Here is a 13,612-nt window from a genome sequence, read left to right as displayed (position 1 = left end):
TCTGTATCAAGGACTAATCAGAATGACTGCTATAGAAAACTCTAAATTTAAGTTTCAGTGGTTATTTATTATCATGGAAAAACATCTAATATTATTGATAGCCATTTCAATAATCCGTCTAAAGAGAATCCTAGGCAAGGAATGCACTGATCTGGTCTATCTTGGCACAGTGCTTAGGTGTACTTTTTTCAAAAAAAGAAAAAAAAATATATTGTGTTAACTCTGAGCTAACATGACCAGTTTTCTCTTTCATGGAATTTAATTTGGTGCTTTTTTGTATTTTCTTTTTAAATTTATTTTTATTAGTTGATTGACAATGTTGTCAATTTTTGCTGTATAGCAAAGTGACCCAGTTTTACATAAATATATATATACACACACAAGCGCACACACACACACACACATTCTTTTTCTTACATTATCCTCCATCATGTTCCATCACATAGTTCCCTGGGCTATACAACATGATCTCATTGCTTATCCACTCCAAATGCAATAGTGTGCATCTACTAACCCCAAATTCCCAGTCATATTTTAATTTCTTAGAGATGACTATTTAAATCAGAATCAAGTACTATATGTGCTGTATTTTATTCAATGACTTTTACTGAGTGCTTACTGAAAACTACGTAACTTAGAATGTTCTAGAAATGAAGAGATGAACAAGAGAGTATCATCACACCACAGGGCACATACCTACATTCGTATGTAACTCAACCTACTTTATTCCCCTTATTTGTATCTGTGGCTGGCAAGCCAGGCTGGGGACTTTCTTGAAACATACCAAGGCTTCCTCCTCACCTTCGTTTGTATTCTCTGTATCTACACAATACCTTGCTCCAAGGAGTCATTCCATAAATGCTTAATTACTTAATATGATTTATGTGCCCATTAGAGCTAATATATGGCTCGAATAAGATCAGCAGTCAATCTTAGAGATGAATAAGGGAAAACAAATGGTAAGAACACTTAATACATCGATTGCTGGATATACAAGTACCATATGTGCATTTCATAAATAGGGGAAGGGAGATCCGGAGAGACTAGGTACTTTGAAGAGGCAGCACCCACACCCGTACCCCTAATCTCCATTCAATCACTTTTCCCTTCACGCCACAAGTTAGACTGAAATCTGGAGAATGCACGGGCCAATCTTATACATGTTCACCACTTTGCAACACTTGATAACTGATGATCTATTTCCTTTGATGGAGCCTCTGAGATCCTTGCAAATAGATAACAGTCCAAACGGTGTTAAGGGCTTCAGGCGCAAGTAGGTAAAACTGGCTACCGAGAAAGGGAAAGGAAAGGGGAAGTTTGTGACCCACTCTCTGCCATGTAAATGACAATCACAAAGCTTTTATTGAGAAGAAAAAAACTGTCGCCAACTAAAAGCAGTTGCCTTTCTAAATAATGCGCTTTCCGATAAAGACATCATGATTCCACACATTAGAATTACAGGATCACAGAATTGTGGAAACAGAGAGGAACCAGCTAACCGAGAGTTAGAAAAAGCCCATACTCTAGCAAACAAGGCTTCTGAGATCTGATCTCACCAAGCATTTTAGGACCCCTTTCCTTTATTACACCTTCTGGTCTCTTCACCGCAAACTTTTTTTTTTTTCATGCCCTTGATAGGCTCCGAATTTTCACATCTCCGCTCAGTCTCTTCCCTCTGCCTGTAACACTCCCAGCTCTTTTCTGTCAGGAGGAAGGCACCCCATGCTCCAAAATCCACTGAAACTCTATCTCTTTTGGGAAGCGTTCCCCAACTCCCCAAGTGTGATTTAACCTCGGGCATAACATCTGATTTATCATGCTGATTGATTACGGTTTCATGACCACCTGTGTTCCACGCTGTTCCTCTAATGCAGGACCTAGAAATATATTCAGCAGCCAATAAAATTTCCATTCTATCATCCCATGTTAATTAAATCCTCAGGTTTTTCTCATTTTACTTATGAAAACTGGATCCCAGAGAGCTAAGGGGCTTGTCAATCATCAGGGAACAAGCCAATGTCAGAGCTCAGATAACAAATTATGCTTTCTCTTTCTTAATCCGCCCTCATAAGGGAAAAGGCTGGCATGGTGAGGTCTGGAGTTACAAACCCACCCTTCTTGGCTATTTGCCTCACTTTTTACTCAAAGTCTGACTGCTACACTGTATTGCTGGCAATGTCAGTTTTCCTCAATAACAAAGACTTCCCAGTTCAGAACATCTACATATGCGGCTAATAGGAAAAGTGAGTAAAACTCCAACATGATAAACGGGGAGGTATGTCAAACTCCTATTCAGGCTATGAAAAACCTACTCATAATTCTAACTTCGCTCCTTTAAGTATGGAGAGAAGGCATAGCTCATTTGGAAAATCTGACCAAAAGCCCACATTTCAACACAGTGAAATGCTTTATCCCCTATTGCTTCTACCACACCAGGAACTTTCTATATGTAATTATTTAATCCCCAGCCAAAACCTGGTGGACAATGAAATCCCCACAAAATGTTTCCCCTAGTGAAGTGTTCAGACCTCAGTTCCACAAAAAACATTTCTAAAAGCTTTTCATGTAATCTTTCCATGCCAATTTTTTTTTTCAATCATGGCTAAAAATCTCCATATTTGAATATTCATCATTATAAGCATCTGGTAAAATATAGCCCTGTCCAGCATTTTACATCATTTGACTACAGGACCACAGAAGGGCATAGGTAAAAATTTCCAGTTTCATTCGATTTGGACTTTTAACCATCTTTTTCCATTTCGCGGCTTTGGGTGCCTTTGATTGGGCTGAGATTTTCTGCTATCCATTATTATCGGATTTTTTTTTTTTTTCCCAAATAAGCAGGTTGCTTTCAGACAAGTCCTTGTGGATTTCATCAGGGACTCGCTTGGAACATCAAAATGAGGCCACAAATCACTTGGGTGTTTACAATGCCTTGTGGGGTTTGCCTTAGACCAACAGTAAAGTTCACAATGATAATGGCTGCAGAACAATGCGAATGTTCTTCACGCCACGCAACTGTACATATAAAAATGGCTGAAACTGTAAATTTTATGTTATGCATTGTTTACTACAATGTAAAGGCAGGAGGTACCAATTATTCCAAACCCTAGGTCAAAACGGGTGGGGGGTGGGGGGCATGAGGGGGTGGGAAGCCGAAGGATGATCTCTATTGTTCAGACAGAACAAAATGGCTTTTACTTTCTAGTTCCAAGAGGCCTCTTAGCTAGGCTCTCACGGCCTGTTATTTTCCTCTATGGAGTGGAGTGAAGAAAAGAAACCATTGCCAAATAAAATGTAAACCAGAAAAGAAATGTTAAATCATAGAACCATAACCCTTCAAAGACTGGCTTCTAATGTCATCCATTCGTCAACCGCTCCCAGCCTTTGAGTTAACTCCTCCACTCTTTTCTCACAGGAACAGTGAACAGGTGTCCCGTGTGAGTGTGGATATGTTTAATTCTAGACAGCTGTCAGAATGCAACTCCCAAGAGGGCTGTTCTGACAACTTGGAAGTAGGACATTTAAAAAAACAAAACAAAAAAAAACCCATGAGATAGCAGATGAGAAACTGGGAGTGGGGGGGGGGGGGGGCAAACAAGGAGAATCAGCGGTGAGCAGACGAGCAGTCTTCCAATCTCCTAAAAGACACCACGTGGTGGGCTTCTTTTGAAAAGCAGGAAGAAATAAAACCAGTGGGAAGGGTTACAAGGAGACAGTTTTACACAGTATTCCGAAGAAACTTCTAACCATCTAGAAGAAGGCTATTACCGTCAGATTGACTGCCTAGAGATGTTCCGTGCGAGGTAAACGGTGTAGACTCTTGGGTGGTGCAGACCAGGGTGACGTTCAGGGCGCACTTGGGAAGGGGATGAGAAGCATGCACGGCAGCCTGGTCCACGAGGGGAGAGGGAGGGAGAGCTGGGGAAGGAAAGGCGCTTACCAGGCCACCTCCGCAGGTGCTGAAAGAGGCCAGCGAGCCTGGGTGCCGCAACACCGCCCCGGTGTAGAAGCAGGCGGCGTCGGGCGGCGCGGGAGGGCGCGGGGCGGCTGCTGCCCGCGTGGGGCCCGGACCGGGACTGGGCCACTGTTCCACCGCGAAGCGCGGCGCCAGGAAGCGGCCGTCTCTCCGGAGCAGCAGGTATAGGTCCCGGGAGAAGGCCGGGATCCGCAGCAGTACCTCGTCGCCGTCCGACTCGGCTGGCTGGGCTGGGGGCGGAGACGGGGGCGGCGGCGGCGGCTGCCACGAGGCCGGGGCGCCCGGGGACAGGGCGGCAGCCCCGCTGGATCCCCGCGGCAGTTCCTGCGATTCAAGCTCCTCGTCCTCTTCGCCCCCCGGCGGCAGGGGTCCGGGCCGGGGCTCGGACCGGCCTTCCGCGGGCTCCCGGGGCGGCGCCGGGGCCACGGAGCGCACCTCGCGCGAGCTGCCGGCCGTCTGCGTTCGGGCGCCTCCGCCGCCGGTAGCGCCGCGCACCCAGCCTGGATCCGCGCTGCCCCCGCTGCCGCCCGCCGCGTCCACCGGCTCTCGGCGCCAGAGTGCCGGAAACACGACTTCCCACTCCTCGCGGTCGGGGGCGAACTGCAGCCCTGCGGGCGGGGCAGACAGAGAAGTGCGGGGCTTAAAGTGCCGCGGTTCCAGTAGCACAAGCATCCACGGGCTCATACTCCGCTCAGACACAGGACTCTCGGGTAATGAGCTGGAGACCACCCGTCTAGCCCCTGAAACTCTTGCAAACCCTGAAGCCTGGCGATCAGATTACAGACCCCAGCATTTTCAAAATAAAAGTGCGATTATCGGGGCGGGGGGAGGGGGCGGAGGAAGGGGGGGGCTGCAAAGTTTAATGACAGCACTTAGTTGTTGAAAAGAAAACCCGTGCAAAGACTCCAGCATACTTAAATGATTTTCTTAAGTATCTGCCACGGCCAGGCAGCGCTATCCATTTCTTCACTTCCCAATTTTCCTCCAGGTGCTGTAAACGTGCCTTTGCAAATCTACACTCATTAGAGGAAAACTAAGCATTTCACGAGTTTAAAATGAGGCCGCGAGAAGTGCGCTTCGCTCGCTAGGGCGACCCTCTCTTCCGCACCCGCACGCTGGTTTTTATTTGCTACCCTCCGAAGCCCGCTCACCGCGCACAGCTGCACCAGCCCTGCCAACCCGTGCGTTCCGGTACTCTGCTGGGGAAGTTGCAAAGCCAGTCGAAACTCACGGAAGAACTTACCTGAGACGATCCCATTCGACAGGACCCCCAGCTGGTAAAGGAGGCAGCAGCAGATGTGAGTCAGGCGCATCTCGCGGCTCTTCCCCATACCGCGCTCCCGGCCCCGCGCGCGCCTCCGTGAGCGATCCACCGCGGGCGCCGCCGCCTCCCGGAGCGCAAGGAGGCCGGGCGGCGAGTTTGCCCAGGCCCTTTGTCTGCCGGGGGGTGGGGTGTGGGGGGGTGCTGTGTGACTCCGAGAGGCTGCCGGAGCACGGGTGGGGGTGGGGTGGGGGAGGAGCGGGGGCAGGCAGCACCGCGGCCCCGCAGCGCTCCGGCTCCCTGGCGAGTTAGGTGATGAGTCTATTTTCTGTGTTCTGGACGTTGCAGGAGTTTCCGGAGCCCCACAGGACAGCCCCCACAGTCAACGGCAGTGTTGCCTCGGGACTGGTGGAGGACTGCCCTGTGCGGGCAGGAGCGCCGCGGTGTCCGAGCCGAGGCTCGCCGCCTGCACCCGCGCGGAACAGGCAGAGGCTGGTGCCACGGTCCCGGCTGCCTCGCGTGCCAAGCTCGCACCCTCCTCTACCGGAGTGCTCCAGGCTCCTACCCGCAGCAGCGTGGGAGACAATTTGTAAGGGGTTGAGGGGAAGACAAGGCTCGTGAGGTGGGGTGTGGACAAGAAAAGATTCCAGAGGATCTGACAAGAAAAAGGGAGCAAGGGGTGCCCGCCAAGAGTGACTTTGCGGGACAAAGGTCCCAGAACACCGCACACGTGCTCACACGCCCGGTTAGGGTGGGGTGGAGAATCCCAAGCCCCTCACCTGACTCCTGATTGGCCACTCCTGAAGGCCGGATTTGCATCCTTTGGTAGGGGGCACCCCCCCTCCTCCCCACTGAGGTGTGTGCAGGTAGAAGGGCCTTCCTCTCCCTACCTCACCCCCTTACTCGGGCCCCTCCTTCAGGGGAGTTCTCCCCCCATCTACACACCACACAGAGCCAAACAGTGCAGATTTGAGCACAAAGCAACAGCCATTTACCAAAGACCTTTGATTTTCCTTCCCATCTTTGTCTCCAGGAATTTTCTAAGCCTGGAGATAATGTAATTCGTCATGGAGGGTGCTTCAGAGGTTCCCAGGACAGTAGACACCCTGACATTTCAGAGCCCCTTATCCCACCTTATCTTTCCCGCCCCCATTCATCAGTGCTATCAATTTCAACCCCCCCCCCGCCGCCCCGCCTTTCTCTAAAGCACCCCCCCACAAAAATGATAAATCACACACACACACACACACCCCTAATGAGGGTGAGATTAAGCAGAGCGGCATTAAATATTGTATTCTGAAGATCTCAGGTCAAATGAGATTATTGTGGCTTTTTAACTGTTTTTTTTTTTTTTTTTTTTTTGCAACTTAAAAAATAGGTTTTTCCTATTTTCGTCTTCTGGGGGAAATTCGACCATAAATATTCTTGCTTCCTCTGTTACAGCTCTTCACAATACCTACTCCCCTTTCCACACTTCTTTCTCAGCCACATCCAACCTTTCACATCAGACTCAGGGGTCTTTGATCTCACCTGCCGTTTCCATCCTCTGGACTAGTCTGGACACCTAGAAATAAGAGTTGATGTAAATCAGTTTTAAAAAATTCCAGCACTGAAGTTGGGTCACTGCATCCTTTGTTGTTTTACCTTCTGTCCCTCGTGTCAAAGGTGAATGCTATGCCTTTAAGGGAGGCAGATGATCTAATTTCAAAGGAAAGCTATTGTTTGAATAAGCTGAGTCCTAGAATACTTAGAGTGGTCCAGAGTTTAAAAACAAAGACACTCTAGGTGTGTCTGTCTCCAAACCTTGTCTTGTAAAAATCTATAAAACTGGAGTAACTAGGGTGGGTGTGGGTTTCCAGACAGTCAAGAAATATCTGTGTTACTTAGGAGCCTACACCCTCCTTTTTATGAGACTCAATTATACCGAGTGAAAACTAGACAAGAAATCAGAGGCAGTTTATTTTTAAGAAATAAAGCAAATTTTTAAGACAGATGACTATTTTCAATGAAACATCTCCACAAGGATTTGGGTCTTAAATAAAATGTTTCTTGTGTAATTTTAACAATGAAGACAACAAAAATGTAAAACTGTAGAAGGAATGCATATTGAATTGTATGTATTTATGGGAATACATTTGTGATTCCTTTAAACTAGATGAGCCCTATGATTAAATATGCTTAAAAATCACAGGTTGCCAATGTAAGTTTCATCTATGCCTTTCTCCCCCCACCCCACATTAAATAGAGCCATTAACCCATTCCAGTCCATTATGGTCTGGGTTAATATTGATTGTTACAAAAAAAAAGTCTACCTAATTCCCAACTTGCTGTAGTGTTTCTCCTATTTGAAATACTGTTACAACTTTTTTGTATATTTTCAAAGGCTTTTATAAATTATTTAGGTTGTAATGACTTGTATACCTATTTCTTCTAGTAGACTATCATTTTTTTTTTTTTTGGAAAAGAAGGAATGATTTCTTTTATATATCTTTTTTTTTAACTTACCCTGCCTCATACAATGATTTATACCAAATAGGTTAGGACATTCTGTAAGATGCTTTAGAAGATGATGGAAACTGATTTCTATATGGTATTATATTCTAATGCCCCTATCCAGAATTACAAGGCTAGATCTGCTAATGATCAGTTTATCTGACTTTCAGAGAGAATAAGCCTAAGAGAAAAATGACTTGTCTGAAAATTTTGTGCTGAACTTGAAGAGACTTAGATGCGTAAATAAGAGCATCAGTTAAAGTGGGTCTGAGAATGTATGCATGTGAGAAAAAAGAATTAGCCTGATTTGGAATTAAGCAAATTGTATGTGGTAAAATAGAGACAGGACTGTGGCATGTGTGCACATTATCAGCCTTAGAGGGAAGAAAAGAGCAGCTGGGAAAGATAGGTTGCTTAAGACAGGTCACTACCTGTGTCACCAGATGGTAGCTGGCATCAACCATGCACTGCTTTTGTGGGGTGGAGGGAAGTGACAAAGCACCAGAGTAAGTGGAACCAATTGTTCTTGTACACAGTGTGCTCGCCTACATGTTGCATTTTAAAACCCATGCCTCTCTATGTAGAAGGTTGGCCTCAGTGCCTTTGGCCCTTCTTCATTCTCTTCACTCATTGGCCCAAAGCCTCTCATGACCTAAAGCTAATGTTCAATCCTTTCCCCTCCAAAAAAAACTTAAAACCTTAAGAAAATACAAAGAACCCTTTCACTGAGTTGCATGAGGATATCTACTCCCAGGAGCACTCACATCTAAGTGGACAGCAAGACTTAAGCTAGTTGTGGCCATGATAGAGTAACAGGAACCAGACTTACCTCTCAGCTTAAGCAATTAGGAAAAGAGACAAAAGGTAAAAACAAAAACAACAAAAAAACAATGGTTTTCAAATATAGGACAAGAGCAGCTGAGGACTGCGGTTATGAGAAAAGGGAAGCAAAGAGGTGATCACTAGAATTTCCCCAGCTTATTACCAGGAAGCAGTTTATAAGCTGCAGTACGGAGAGGAGAAATCCAAATAGAGTCCTGAAGACTTGGCTGAGTTGAGAAGATAGAGCACAGGGCACAATACCAGAGAAGAAGGACTTGCATAGAGGGTATAGCAATCTACTGCTGCATAACAAAATTTGCCCTTTAAAACAGCAAATATCTATTATCTCACATGGTCTCTGAGGATCAGGAATCTAGAAGTAGCTAAGCTAGGTATTTCTGCTCAAGATTTTTCACAAGATGTCATTCAAACTATTGACCAAGACTATAGTTGCCAACAACTTAGTGAAGATAGAGATTCTATCTTCAAAGTCACATGACTGTTGGCAGGAAACTTTGTCACATCCACCTCCTCATCGGGACTTTCATTCCATGTTTTCCCTCAGAACAAGGGATCCAAGAGAGAAAGTGCATCAAAACCTCATGCTCTGGTCTTTTTGTAATTTAAGACTGAAGATTGCATACCATCATTTCTGCCATATTCTATTCATCAAAAGCAAATCACAAGGTGCAGCCCACACTCAAAGGGAGAGGTATCAAAGGTCCTGTTTTTAAAACCATCAGAGACCATTTATCCGCCCCTGGCCAAAACATTATTTGCAATCCCTTCACGTGCAAAATATATTTATGCTCTCACAAGGCCATCAAAAGGCTCATCTTATCAAGGCTTTAGCTCATTCTTACCATATAATCTTACCATATAAATCATGTCCATGTGAACATGAATGGCTTCAGTGTAGTTCATTAAGAAGAGCTCCCTGAATTTAGTCCTCCTTTCTCTACAGACTTGTGAAACTGAAGGAAAATTTTATCTTTCTCCAATATACCATACTGTGGTAGAACAAGCAGAGGGTAATTGCTACAGACACTTCAGCTCAGAAGGGAGGAAAGGAGGAGGCACAAAGGACCCACTGGTCCACAGCAATTTTGAAATCCAATTGCAAAGATGTAAAGTCCCCTGATTATATCTCAAGATCTGAGAATAATTCTCCAAGGCTCTGAGGTCTGCCCCCTGGGGAACTTACATCTACCCTCTAAGTCATCTTTCCATTTTCATGAAAGATAGTATGAATTCTCAACTGAGTCCTTTTCCTCAGTTAATTTCCTGACAGTAGAACTTATGGCTCCAACAACTTCATAGCATTTTATATAATCTCTGCCCCCTTCTGACCAGAAATGTTTCTGCATGCATTATTCTGTTTTTCAAACTCTGTGTCTTCTGTGAATCTTTGTGAGGTTCACTCCATTAGACACAGCCAGACCCTCACAAATCTCTTTAAAATAAACCCTTCCCTATCTTGAGTTCTGATGAAACTGTTAGAGACAGTGCCTGCAGACCTCTTAGGAGCCCTCTTGTTTGACCGAATGGATCTGGAAGACACACACCTAAACACCTTGAAGGCCTTCACTCTGACTAAAAGAGATTCCAAGTGGCCGCATTTGATCTTTATGAGTTCTTAAAGGATTTTACAGTCACATCCTTGTCTTCATTGTTAGACCATAGTTTCCTGAAAGTGCCTTCGTTTCCTCTTTAATGCAATTTGATCTTAATTGTAGCACTATTTTCCAGAAAAAGAGACTGACATTATTCAGAGCCCTCAAGTCCTTGTAGCTTTTTGTTAACCGTTTTTCTTCAGTTTGTCTCTCTCCTTTCACATTTTCTATAAGAAGGAATAAACCAGGAGTCACCTTCAAAAATTTTTTTGAAATCTCTTTTTTAAGTTGATGAACCAGTTCATTAGGCCCATTTTCTACTGCAGACAACAGTGTTGCTAAGCCTAATGCCACCATATAAGAAAGTTTCCCTTTTCTTTAGTTTCCAATAATATTTACCTCACTTTCTTACAAACCTCTGCTTATAGCCTTACCAAACATCATATGGCTTCAACTAAAAGCTTTTTTAAGGTATTAAGAAATTAAATTTGTAGTTAGAAAACTTTCAAAAAGAAATCTCTAATTCCAGATGGTTTCAATGGTTAATTCTACTGAACATTTGTTTTAAAAGTAACACCAATTCTACATAATCTTTTCCAGAAAACAGAAGAACACACTTTGCAACTAATTTTAGGAGGCTGGCATTACCCTCTACCAAAACCAAAGTCAGTATAAAAGGGAAAACACAGACCAATATATCTCATGAATATAGATGTAAAATCAACAAAATATTAGCAAATTGAATCCAGCAATATATAAAAAGAATAATGTAATATGACCAGTGAGGCTTAATTTAAGAAATGCAAGGCTAGTTCAATATTCCAAAATCAATGTAATCCACCATAACAACAAGCTAAGAAAGAAAACCACATGACTCTACCAATTCATGCAGAAAAGGCATTTTACAAAATTCAACATCCATTCATGATGAAAACTCAGTAAACTGGAATAGGAGGAGGAGGTAAATTCTCCAAATGGGTAATTTATTTTTAAAAAACTGCAGCTAAGAGTGCAGACTTAATTTTATCTAACATTTGAGATCAATGCATGGATGTCCACTTTCACCACTCTGATTCAGAGTAGTATTGGAAATCCTAACTAGTGCAATAAAGCAAGAAAAAAAATAAAATTCATACAAATTGGGAAAAAGATAAAACTGTCCCTATTTGCCAATGACATGATACTCTATGTAGAAAATCCTTAAAACAAATATTTAAAAATTCCTGGAGTAAGAAGCAAGATCATGGAATGTCAGGTCAACAGCAAAAATAAACCATATTTCTGTTTACTAGCAGTGAAAAAAAATGGAAACTAAAGTTAAAATTCAATAACATTTAATTAGCTCCAAAACAATGAAATATTTACGTGTAAGTCTAATAAAACATGTATAGGGTGTGTACCCAGATGACCACAAAATATTAATAAAAACGAAAGACCTAAATAAATGGCAAGATACAGTGGCTTCACGGGTTGGAAGAAAAAATACATTAAAGATGACAATTTAGCCTAAATTATCTTCTAATAGCAATTCCTACCAACATCCCAACAAGATTAATTTGTAGATATAGACAAACTGATTTTTAAATATGTATGGAAACAAAAAGAAACAAAACTAGTGAAAAGCTGGCAAAAGAGAATAAAGTCTGAGGGCACAACACTGTCTAATATTAAGGTTTACGCCACAGCTGGAGTCCAAGAGACTGTGATATTCCACAGATTGATGGCTCTGAATAAAGAATACAGAAACATTTTCACATAAGCAGTCAACTAATTTTTTTTATATTTTATTTTTAGGGCTGCACCTGCAGCATATGGAGGTTTCCAGGCTAGAGGTCAAATCAGAGCTGTAGCTGCTGGCCAACACCACAGCCACGGCAATGTGGGATCCGAGCCACGTCTGCGACCTACACCACAGCTCACAGCAATGGCAGATCCTTAACCCACTAAGCAAGGCCAGGGGTTGAATTGCATCCTCACGGATGCTAGTCAGATTCACTTCCACTGAGCCAAGACAGAAACTCCTAAGCAGTCAACTAATTTTTTTTAAAAGGTACAAAAGCAACTCAATAAAGAAATGGTAGTCTTTTCAACAACTGAGTTTTGAACAACTGGACACTACAGACAAAATAATAATTACAAAATAAAATCTTAACTTGAATTTCATATCTTATACAAAAATTAACTCCAAATGGATCATAGATCTAAATATAAAACGTAAAATAAAAACAAAACTTCTAGAAGGAAACGTGGAACAAAAGCTTTAGTCTTCATGACTTAGGGTTAAACCAAGAGTTCTTATGCATGATACCAAAAGCAGAATATGTAAAATAATAGTAATAATAATTTTAAAATAAAAATAAATAAATCTGTTTAAAAATGATAGACTGGAGTTTATCAAAATGAAAAACTTTTTCTCTGAAAAAAAGACCCTGATAAGAGATGGCCCACACACCGGAAGAAGATATTTAAAAATCACATATCTGACAAAGGATTTATATATAGAATATTTTTAAAGGTATTTCAAACACTAAGAAAACAAATAATCCAATTATAGAATGAACAAAAGACTTGAAAAACAAGTATATACAGAACCAAAAAGCACATGAAAGGGTATTAAACATTAATTCTTAGACAAATGAATATTAAAACCATGATTAAATACCACTACATGCTTATTAGAATGGCTAAAATACGAAATAGTGACAATTCCAAGCACTGACAAGATGTACAATCAACTGAAACTCTTATACATTAAATGAACTATAGGATAGATTTCAAAAGTATTATGCAGAATGAGAAGTCAATCTCAAAAATTTGCATGCTGTATGATTCTTATTATTCTTGAAATGCCTACACTATAGTGATGGAGAACATATTAGTGGCTGCCAGGTATTATGTTTGAAAGAGTGTGTATCCATAGATAAGTGGCAAAAGGGAGTTTTGTTTTGATAATGGAACGGCTTTGTATCTTTTTCTTTTTTGTCTTTTTGTTGTTGTTGTTGCTATTTCTTGGGCCGCTCCCGCGGCATATGGAGGTTCCCAGGCTAGGGGTCGAATCAGAGCTGTAGCCACCGGCCTACGCCAGAGCCACAGCAACGCGGGATCCGAGCCGCGTCTGCAACCTACACCACAGTTCACGGCAACGCCGGATCGTTAACCCACTGAGCAAGGCCAGGGACCGAACCCAAAACCTCATGGTTCCTAGTCAGATTCGTTAACCACTGCACCACGACGGGAACTCCCCATTTTTCTATTTATCTCATATCCCACATCCTATCCATCAGCTTAACAGTATGAATTCAACTTTCCTTTTTTTTTGTCTTTTTTGCTATTTCTTGGGCCACTCCAGTGGCATATGGAGGTTCCCAGGCTAGGGGTTGAATCGGAGCTGTAGCCACCGGCCTACGCCAGAGCCACAGCAACGCGGGATCCGAGCCGCGTCTG

General features: G+C 43.0%; 1 protein-coding gene and 2 long non-coding RNA genes across 3 annotated transcripts in view; 1 reads left to right on the top strand and 2 right to left on the bottom strand.

Annotated features, from left to right (window-relative positions):
* ADAMTS19 (ADAM metallopeptidase with thrombospondin type 1 motif 19) overlaps positions 1 to 5,426 on the bottom strand; it is a 264,349-nt gene extending 258,923 nt beyond the window's left edge. Inside the window, exons 1-2 of the mRNA XM_047778552.1 lie at positions 5,223 to 5,426; positions 3,944 to 4,587 (exon numbers count right to left, since the gene is read on the bottom strand). Coding sequence (XP_047634508.1) covers positions 3,944 to 4,587; positions 5,223 to 5,310 — 732 coding nt within the window. The 5' untranslated portion in view covers positions 5,311 to 5,426. The remainder of the gene's footprint in view (positions 1 to 3,943; positions 4,588 to 5,222) is intronic.
* Positions 3,606 to 7,229, top strand: LOC125126298 (uncharacterized). The gene is made up of 4 exons (XR_007134588.1): positions 3,606 to 3,806; positions 3,960 to 4,141; positions 4,968 to 5,277; positions 5,589 to 7,229. It is a non-coding gene; the product is annotated as an uncharacterized LOC125126298 (long non-coding RNA).
* Positions 6,601 to 13,612, bottom strand: part of LOC125126299 (uncharacterized) — a 31,833-nt gene continuing 24,821 nt past the window's right edge. Inside the window, exon 3 of the long non-coding RNA XR_007134589.1 lies at positions 6,601 to 6,804. This is a non-coding gene — a long non-coding RNA (uncharacterized LOC125126299). The remainder of the gene's footprint in view (positions 6,805 to 13,612) is intronic.

This window comes from Phacochoerus africanus, chromosome 4 (assembly GCF_016906955.1).
Source record: "Phacochoerus africanus isolate WHEZ1 chromosome 4, ROS_Pafr_v1, whole genome shotgun sequence".
In the NCBI taxonomy this organism is placed as follows: Eukaryota; Metazoa; Chordata; class Mammalia; order Artiodactyla; family Suidae; genus Phacochoerus; species Phacochoerus africanus.
The sequence above is the reverse complement of the archived record's forward strand: the minus strand, read 5'-3'. Positions and strand labels throughout refer to the sequence as shown.